A 10164-nucleotide genomic window follows, 5' to 3' on the forward strand; every position below is an offset into this window, starting at 1 on the left:
TGATCATAGGAGCCTGAAATACCTCTTTGATCAGAAGGAGCTTAATATGAGGCAAAGGCGATGGATGGAGTTTCTTAAAGATTTTGACTTTGATCTCCTTTATCACCCTGGGAAGGCTAATGTGGTGGCGGATGCATTGAGCAGGAAGTCAGTGCATATTTCAGCCTTAATGGTCAGAGAGCTAGAGTTGGTAAAAAGCTTCAGAGATTTGAAGTTGCAGGTAGAATTTGAAGCTGACAGCATCGGATGCAGTAATTTGGTGGTGTCCAATGACTAGTTGAAGCGTATTAAAGAAGAGCAGTCGAAGGATGTTGAGCTTCAAACGTCCTCCAGTTTGATTGGGACTGAACAAGGAAAAGAGTTTGCCTTGGGGATGGTATCTTAAGGTTCAAAAGCAGAGTCTGTATCCCTAGCAATTCTGAAATGAAGAAGTTAATCCTTGAGGAGGGTCATAAAAGTCGTTTTAGCATGCATCCTGGCATGACTAAAATGTATCAAGACCTCAAGGAGTCTTTTTGGTGGTCCGGTATGAAGAGAGATGTAGCTCAGTTTGTTGCGTCATGTTTAACGTGTCAGAAGGCTAAGATAGAGTATCAGAGACCGGGAGGTTTGTTGCAACCATTAGAAATTTCAGAGTGGAAATGGGATAACATCGCTATGGACTGTGTTACCCATTTGCCACGCACTGTCCGAAGACATGATGCAATATGGGTAATAGTGGACCGATTGACCAAGAGTGCTCACTTCTTGGCAATTGATTTGAGAATGTCTATGGCGAGGTTGACGCAACTGTATGTTAAGGAGATAGTGAGGTTACATGGGGTGCCTTCGAGTATTGTATCAGATAGAGACCCGAGGTTCACATCCAGGTTTTGACAAACCCTTCAGAGTGAGATGGGAAGCAGACTTCAGATGAGCTCGGCTTATCATCCCCAAACAGATGGACAGTCTGAGCGGACGATCCAATCGCTTGAAGATTTGTTGAGGACCTGCATTTTGGATCACCTAGGGGTATGGGATGAGATATTGCCACTGGTTGAGTTCACTTACAACAACAACTACCAGGCTAGTATCGGCATGGCACCGTTTGAAGCGTTATATGGGAGGCGCTGCAGAACACCTCTTTGTTGGTTTCAGGATGGAGAAGCATTTTTGACGGGACCGGAGATAGTTCAACAGACTACGGAGAAGGTGAAGCTTATACAAGAGAGGATGCGGGCATCTCAGAATAGGCAGAAGTCCTATGCTGATCGGAGGCGCAGGCCGTTAGAATTTGCAGTTGGGGATCATGTGTTCCTCCGAGTGACTCCTACTACCGGTGTAGGAAGGGCCATTCGTGCTAGGAAACTATCTCCTAGATATCTTGGTCCTTACCAGATTCTACGACGTATAGGACCAGTAGCTTATGAGATAACCATGCCACCTCAGTTAGCAAACTTGCATCCAGTGTTCCATGTATCTCAACTGAGAAAATACATGTCTGATCCTTCTCATGTGCTTGAAATTGACGATGTGCAAGTGAGAGAAGATTTGTCAATTGAAGTACAACCAATAAGGATTGAAGAGAGTCAAAACAAACAACTTAGAGGAAGAACTGTCAGACTTGTCAAAGTTATCTGGAACAGTGGAACGGGCGACTCTACTTGGGAGTTAGAAGACGAAATGAGAGAAACTTACCCCCACTTGTTCTGATAAGCTTAATTTTCGAGGACGAAAATTTTTGTTGTTGGGGAGAATGTAAGGACCGAGCTCCTTTTTGTTTTTAAAATGATTGAAGTGGTGGGGAAGAGCTTCACGTGGGCAGCTACCTAACAGCAGAATGGTGCAGCTGTTAGTGGTGGGGGCTCCATTCTTTCGGCAGCAGCTGATGGAAGGTGGGTCTCTCCACTTTGGAGTGTTTCGGCCACTAAGGGAACCATAATCATCAGCTCTTCATAATGGACACTGCACTGAGGATGGAAGGGGAACAGACGGGATTCGTGCAAGCTGGCACCAGCAGTGGAGTGCAGAGTCATCCTTCCTCTTAAAGGTAAGACCCGTGAATTCAAAGGGGTACTGAGTTCTGAATTTCTGGAGGAGTGGAAAGCTTTGCTGCAAGATCTGGGAGAGGTGAAGTGGAGATCTTCTGGAGCTGCAAGGAGGCCTTGGTAGTGCAAGTCTTGGGGAAGATAGATTCAATAGTTGCTAAGGAAGTCTTCAAGAGGTAAGGGGAGCTAGATCCATTTCCTTGATTGTTAAATTATACTGTATTTGATGCAAATCTAGGAAGAAGGGGATGAAAAATGGGGTTTCTGGGTTTTCTGGAATCTGGTGCGATTCTGCAGAATTCTACAGAACGCGCGTTCGTCCAATTGCTCGACCAATTAGTGGTCGGCCAAAATATTCTGAACGATCGGTCAACTTGAATGTTCGGTATTCTTAGGTTTTGATTTGAGCGTTCGGTCTTGTGTTAAGCGAGCGTCCTTGGCCATGTATTAGTGATTCGGTCGTTCGTGTAGGTTTAACCTTGATTTTTGATACCGTTCGTTTAGGTGTTGATTTATGTCTTTTGGTCAAGGTTTATTTTTATACCGTTCGATTGATACTTAAATTATAGTGTCCGGTTAAGTGTGAGTTTAGTATCGTTCGGTTAAGTGTTGATCCAGTACCAATTGATGATGTCATTCTGCAGTGACCCTTAGTAGTGACCGTTCGGTTTTAAATTGATATTCGTAAGATTAATCTTGAACGTTCGGCCATAAGTTGATACTATTAAGTTTGGATCTTTAATGTTCGGTTTTGGATGTATTAGTAAGCGTTCAGTCTTTAATTTGATATTCTTAGGTTTAAGATCATGAACGTTCGTTTTGGTGGATTATTGATTTTAGTGTTCGGTCTTAATTTGGATTCTTATGTTGGAGTAGTGAGCATTCGGTTTTGGTATAATAATGATTATAAGCTTTCGTTCTTAAGTTGGTATCCTTTGGTAGCAATCCAAAACGTTCGGTATTAATTTGATAGTCTTAAGTTTGAATCTTGAGCGTTCGGTATTATTATGTGATTAGTAATTTATAGCGTTCGATCTGGATCAGGTATTCTGAGGTTTAGATTATAAGCGTTCGGTCTTGATGATGTTTGATCCTTGAACGCTCGTCCAAACAGTGATGAATTCAATATGGTGTTCAATTGTTTAACGTTCGGCCTAGGGAATTGATCTTAGCGTTCGACTCAGTAGTGTTAAACCAAATATGGTGTTCGGTTTTGGGCGTTCGGCCTAGTGGGGATAGATCTCACAGCGTTCGTTCTAAGAGTGTTCGGTCCATATGATGTTCAGTGAAATAGCGTTTGGCTTGATATCGTAGGATCTTATTAGCGTCCGTCCAATTAGCATAGTGGCGTTCGTCCAAATGGCGTTCGGTGACTAGTGTGTGGTGAATAGTGTTCGGCCAAATAGTGCTCGACCAATAGTGATGGGTTCTAAGTTCAGTTTACTCTTGTTCTGGGTTGGATTGAATTATGTGCAAAATGTTTGGAATATATATACTGTGATGTGATTTATGTGAATGGATGAGATATGTTGGATTTACTATGGTAATATGGTAGTTTCTAATTATTCATGACTTGGGTTAAGGTTCAAAGTAACAGTATGATTCATGGACGTAATTCCATGATCCTCAAGGAGAGGATATATGGTGGTGTTTTGGGGTTGTATAGAATGATTACATGGTAGCTCAGTTTTGGGGGTCATCCTGAAACTCCAATGGTCTTTCTTCTCATGTAGAGAGGATTGAACCATGTGGTGAGGAGTAGCAGGAGGTCCTAGTCTTGGGTGCTTCCATATGATCCAAGGTGAGTGATAACGAATTAACCTCGTGACTGTGGCCGGGCGGTAGTGCCCAAAGTTCCACCGGGCGGTAGTGCTCAAGTTTCACCAGGCGGTAGTGCCAGGGCGGTAGTGCCCAAGTTTCATAAAGCCACCACGAGTGCAAGACCTGCCATAGCTCGGTAATCATTCTAGTCCGGACGAGTCGGTCTATAAAGCAACAAGTCGGGGTATAAAGTAACAAGTCTTGTGATGTCAGTTTACCATGTTTGGATGACTTTTGGATGTCTGAGATTATATAACATGCTTTTTATATCTAGCTCACCCTTGCTTGTTTGTATCGCTTGTGTATGTTTCTTTGGCGATGATCATCCACTTGGATGGGAGCAGGTGACGGGGAGGATACCTTGGAAGCAGCTCTTGATGGAGATGGCAGTGCTGCAGCTTAGATTTGCTAGTTTTTATTTCGTGAACTCGTTTTATTTGAAGGAACATTTTGTGTATCTTAAGTTTTAAATTCTCCGTAATTTCCATGGAGAAATTCTAATACTCTAGTTGTCAATTCCGCACTATTCTGAGGATGACTGTAATCCTTAATTAACTCTTGACTGCTTTCCTATATTATGCATGATGAGTCTTTATTATATATGCATGACGTATATAATTGGGATGTTACAGATTGATTGTCACATTATCAAACAAAAGTTATTAATGGTCTAATACATCTCTTTCATGTTCCTTTTACAAGCCATCCCTTCATCCACTGCCTTCCAAACTACTACTTCAAAGTTAGGCTTCATAATCTTCATACTCATCTTAAGAGAGAGTGATGGAAATATCCTTGATGTCTCCTTTCCGTTCTATTAGTTTTATTAATTGTATTATATTATGATTGATATTGATATTCTCTCCTTTTTTTTTTTATATTGATAAAGATGTCTTTAATACATTATGTTGCTTGTTTTTTCTCTTTACATTCAAGCATATATCACCTCTATAAAATAACTCTATTACGATACTTTTAACAAAAGATTTATTTGCAAGTTTTCCCTCACCTTTATTTTATCATACACACTCACTGAGGAATCAATGAACTTGAAGCAAGAATTAAGTAAACACAAATGTGGTTAACTACTTACAACATTGGTTCAAGTTCCAACCAATGGATGAGACTATGCTGTCTAATGACTCTCTTGATTAAAATGTTCAACATTCAACCTCGAGCTACACCAATACTTACATTCAAGGAATAAATTCACATGAATGATCTAAACATTATTTGTGACACATAGAGAAGAGAGATAAAATTCATTAGAACAATGTTTCATACCTTTTGGGTCTTTCTTTTCTCATAAATAACCGAAGATTAACATAAACAAACTAGAATGTAACTCGCATGTTAATCAATTTATAATATACAATATATCCATTTAAAACAAAAACAAATATAAAGATTCCATTCCATCAATTTAGGGGGAGTTTAGTCAATGTTAAGTGAAGTATTAGTTGAGACAACTAAAAAAAAGTCGTGAGATAACATGTGAATTATAATAATCTAATAATAAATAAAAGTAGTGCATAGCGTATTCTACTTACAAAAGTAGTTCAAACTAGACTTCGTCCAATTTAAAGTAAAAACAATTAATTAATGAAGTTACGTTAAAATAACAGAAAAAAAATTGTAAGATAATAATAAAAATATTAAAACACGAATACTACATTATCTTAAATACATAAAGACTCGCTTCAAAAAAAAATTAGACCGAATTTCAGTAAGATTCAAAATCAAGTCTAAAAAAATTAGTGTTTGGTTTCCTGTCAAATCTAATCAAATGTAGATTATGAACACGACTTTTTCACGTCCAATATGTGAATAGAGTTCAAACGTTTGACCAAACATGAAGTCAATCATTAAAGTTTTGTTTATTACGCTGGATTTGAGCCAGCACCCCTTGTCTTGCAAACTCAGCGAATAAAGCATGCACACTGATTTTTCCAATTCACATTACTACAAACACTGCATGCCGTCAAATTACGCTTACACAAATTACGCATAAACACTGAATATCTGCATGCATAATTATTTTCCCAAACAAAAGGATACACCACACTGCCATTCTCATATCCATTTTAATTTGGGGAGAGAATTATGCATTACCAAAACATGCTTGTTTTGAAGATTCTGCCAGAACGTGCTTAACAACCATCTTCACTCATAAGAAAGTCTTTGATTTGTTCTAGCGCCTGAGAAATACATAGGCACAATAAGTATCAATGATGCAAAATGTAGAAACAATTTTTGCTCTGGGAAATGTTAGTTAGCCCGAGCAAACTAAAATGAAGTTCAGAAGACGGAACAGAAGTGGAAGACCTCCATTGCAATAGCAGTTGGAGATAAATCTGACACATCTCTTTGACCCAGTTTTGCTACCATATCTGTACAAAAGAACATAACTTAATAAAGCAATATGAATTTCCATGCTTTAGCATTTGACAATCTTTAAAGACTAACTACCCAGAACTCAAGACCAAAAAAGTTTAGTTGCAGAAGTCAAAAGAGTTTATAAATAGCATTTCCTTTCCATGTTGTATTCACAAGGATTCTGGAAAGAATCACTAATCTTAATTTCTTTTTTGAAAAATGGAATAACCATTGCAGACATACTTTCCAAGGAGACCCGAGCGTTGGCATTTGCATACGCTTCACTTCTTTCTTCAAAAAGGGCAGACAAACGCATGAAAGTCTGCAGGTGAATTCCAGATGTAAAACACTAAATTATTTAGTGGGAAAAAAATAGTTGATTCTATTACCCTACTTAGATCGTTGTCATGGAAGAGGAATCATTTACCTTTGTGTATGCATCTCCCGATTCATAGTTTAGAAGTGGGCGAGAATCAGTTCCTACGGCTGTTATTCTCTGAGCCAATGCCTCTACAGGTACATCCAACCAAACACTAATTCCTTGGTGCATATATTTCCTGGCAATCCATATATAAGCATGTGTGAAGCTAAATTGAGAAGAGTTAATGCACAATAACAGGTAAAACTTTGCTAATTGGTATGTTAATTATTATACCAATTGATGGGCCTCACAACAGCACCTCCACCGGTAGAAATAACATTTCTATGCATCATTGACAGCTTCCGCAATATCTCAGTCTATAACGGTTAAATAAGCAAGGAGAATGAACAGTTAATGAGATAGTTGAACCTGGAGGAAAAACAGAGGAATTCAAAGCACTCCTAAATGTTCTTTTTGTGAGTCAGAAGAATAGTAATTGAGAGATTCATCTGAGATTTGTTCCCACATGTATTCATTAGATAGTAAGCGAACCACTTTGCTAACACAATATTCAGTGAGCCTAACCATTAGTTTTTTAACAGATTAACCAAAATTTAACTTTAGGTTGATATCAATCAAACTGTTAGAGAAACGATCATGAACTTAGTGATCAAACTAACTGTAGAACTAGAGCAAATACATATGTCTCTCATAGGATTGTTGTTAGGTTTCAACTTCAACACCATTTAAAAGCTTTTGTGGCTAGGGTTGATAACTCATATTGCTAGAGGGCCTGGAGGGGTATGCCACAAAGGGGAGGAGAAGGGGTGCATGGATAGATGAGGTGGGTGTGACTTAAACACGGAGAGGAGTGAGGTAAAATAGGGGAAATTGTGATATGGAAGGGATGAACAGAACTCATTCAGTATACTACATGAGAGGAGTTCCTCTGGGGGTTAAGCTTAGGTTTGAAGTGTTTCTTCTCCCAAGAATCAAGTGCTCATTCTTTCTTTCCATCACTTTACTTGAATAATACAGTACAATACATCACTGTCTTAAAAGGCTTAACGCAGGATTCATGCCCCTGACAGTTTATATTTAATTTCTCTAACACCAAACCGAACTAATTTTATTTTCCAAATTCCAAATTTGCAAGTGTAAATATGTATTATATAAGGAGAGGAGTTAGTATCTGGGATAGGTATTCCATCAAATTAACTGAAAGTAGCTATTCTGTTCATTAATTGGTACTTTAGAATAACTATGATTTCCTTGTTGCAACTTACTTTATAAAGGTGAACGTGCTGTACAGATTAAATTTGGATAGAAGAAAAATGAGTGGATTGCATAGGAAAGAAGAAATAGGAAAGCCTAACACTTCCAAAACCTTAACTAAAGTCCTCTATATACTAAAGAGTGAGGAACACGTAATCTGGAAATATTGTGTTCTTTAACTGACCTCCTTAGTACGAAAAAATGTCTCTCCATAGTGCTTGAATATATCAGCTACAGATGTTCCATCAACCTCCTCCTCCACCAATGCATCACTGTTCTCATAAATGCCAAAAAAGAGATCGTAGAACATGTCCAGTTGAAATTTAATTTATGCAAAAGTCAGATGACATCAATCTGTTATTCAAATGTTCTATGCTTCAGTTACCTTCAATACTGTATTTTTCATTTTGAAAAGAAGAAAGGAGGAGCAATTAACACGCTAACCTATCAAAAAACGCATAAGAAAGCGCTTGTGACAATATCTTCCCCACAGTTGTCTTCCCAGATCCCATCATTCCTGCATCTCAAATTCAAAATATTTTGTACTTGCAATGTAATTAAGCACAAATAGTTCTGCAAGAGACTGACCAACAAGATATATACAGCGCCCATTTAAATATGGCTCGATCTCTTGTGATTTACTCTGCAATTTTACGGATTCGAGTCAGATAATGACCAGATGTACTATCACTTAAGATTGCAACATCAGTACACTAAAAGGCCTCAAATCAATCGAAAGTGACGAAGGGTATCGTGCTATATACCTTCAAAATAAAATTTTCATCAACAGGAGCATGAAATGTTTCAGATTCCAATGTCCTCGCTACAGGAGTAAAATTTGAAAATTTATGTTAGCACTGGCAACACTTGTTCATAACATCTACAAACCTGATATAGGTCAAACACATGCCTTCCCTTAAATATCAGCTGAGATGTAATCAGTAGTAAGTAATTCAAATTTTGATTTGCAAAATGACCAGTCCAAATTATAGAATTCCTTTCTGTAGTCAGTCACACTAAATATCAAAGAGCAAGAGTGCAATCCTCGTTTGAAACACTAATGTATTAATTAATTTTGATTTGTACAAATTGACATTATCATTATACTATTTTGACAGTGACTGGCACGAATAACATACAAAACAGATATACACGTAAGTTTGAAGGCTAAAGGCAGAAAGAAAAAATGGCATTCGTACAAATAGTCAAAGTGTGAATGGTTTCCACAACAACCTGGAATATTGTTATGCGAACATGCAACCACCAAAGATTTTGACGAAACAAAAAGCTGTTTCTTAAATCCACCAAACATTCTGAGAGAGTCATTTGGCCCTGTTCTCTCAGGCTTCGTGGAACGCGTCATTGTTGAAAACTGAAAGGCTTGAACCGCTTTAGCTTCCATGGCGCTTCAGCGTGAAACTGTGGAATTCAGGAGTAAACTAGACAGTGATTGTACAGTAAAAAAATGGTGTCGGCCGACTCGAATAATGAAGAGCCACTTTTTGTATTGGCAACTATGGCACACTCAAACTTTAAAATTCATGTCTCCATGATTCAAAGTGGATCAAACAAATTTTGGAGCAAGACGACAAAAATTAGTGATAAAATACGTAAGTGAACCTCGAACCAATGGTTGGTAATTAAATACACATGAATTACAGATTAGATATCATAGTAATAATTCGTCTTGTTCTTATAACCTTCATAAATATTTACCAGATAAATGAGCTTATTCACTTTAAAGGTGGATGTAACCAAGGTTATTCATATGTTATTTGAATTTAAGTAATAGTTTCGATTAAAATTTCAAGTTTTTTATTTTATTTTTGGGGTGGGATTGGAACTTGGTCACTGAGATCTGAACTTTTTTGTTGGAATTGAAGATAAGGGAGAGACTTTAATTTTAAATCATAAAAATAAATTTAATTTTAAATCATAAAAATAAATTTAATTTTAAATCATAAAAATAAATTTAATTTTAATAAATTAAAGTAATAAAAAATTGAATGAATTTATATAAATATAGCTAATATATTTAAAGTAGAACTGTCAAAACGGGTAACCCGACCCGATCCAATTGAGATTCTTATAACATGTTACTTTGATCGATTAAATTGAAATATTAATAATTGAACCAATTGATATAAAAGAAAATGAAACAAAAGAACTCTATTGTTATATATTCTAAGCTATCAAGCATGAAATTTTGTCAATTTAGTTTCATGAGACATACACAACCGTTTGACCAAGAAACTACATATAACTGTTAACAAAAATATACAACAGAGGGAAACTTTTGGATAG

At 37.3% G+C, this 10164-nt stretch overlaps 1 protein-coding gene across 1 annotated transcript; it reads right to left on the reverse strand.

Annotated features, from left to right (window-relative positions):
- Positions 1-5701: 5701 nt before the first annotated feature.
- Positions 5702-9429, reverse strand: LOC108331049 (shikimate kinase 1, chloroplastic). The gene is made up of 10 exons (XM_017565665.2): positions 9094-9429; positions 8625-8683; positions 8449-8503; positions 8305-8377; positions 8045-8132; positions 6880-6962; positions 6652-6781; positions 6468-6546; positions 6174-6238; positions 5702-6046 (listed from the first exon to the last, which is right to left on the reverse strand). The coding sequence occupies exons 1-10, from the start codon at positions 9260-9262 to the stop codon at positions 5999-6001; spliced, it is 849 nt and encodes a 282-aa protein (XP_017421154.1). The 5' UTR covers positions 9263-9429; the 3' UTR covers positions 5702-5998.
- Positions 9430-10164: the final 735 nt, after the last annotated feature.

Source organism: Vigna angularis, chromosome 4 (genome assembly GCF_016808095.1).
Source record: "Vigna angularis cultivar LongXiaoDou No.4 chromosome 4, ASM1680809v1, whole genome shotgun sequence".
Taxonomy (NCBI): domain Eukaryota; kingdom Viridiplantae; phylum Streptophyta; class Magnoliopsida; order Fabales; family Fabaceae; genus Vigna; species Vigna angularis.

Excerpts from the sequence above, each read along its gene's own strand:
- LOC108331049 (XM_017565665.2), bottom strand. The coding sequence starts at position 9,262 with ATGGAAGCTAAAGCGGTTCAAGCCTTTCAGTTTTCAACAATGACGCGT. Across the intron at positions 6,963-8,044 it reads CATTTTTTCGTACTAAGGAG|ACTGAGATATTGCGGAAGCT; the intron begins GTCAGTTAAAGA and ends TAACCGTTATAG. Across the intron at positions 6,547-6,651 it reads CGGGAGATGCATACACAAAG|ACTTTCATGCGTTTGTCTGC; the intron begins GTAAATGATTCC and ends ATTCACCTGCAG.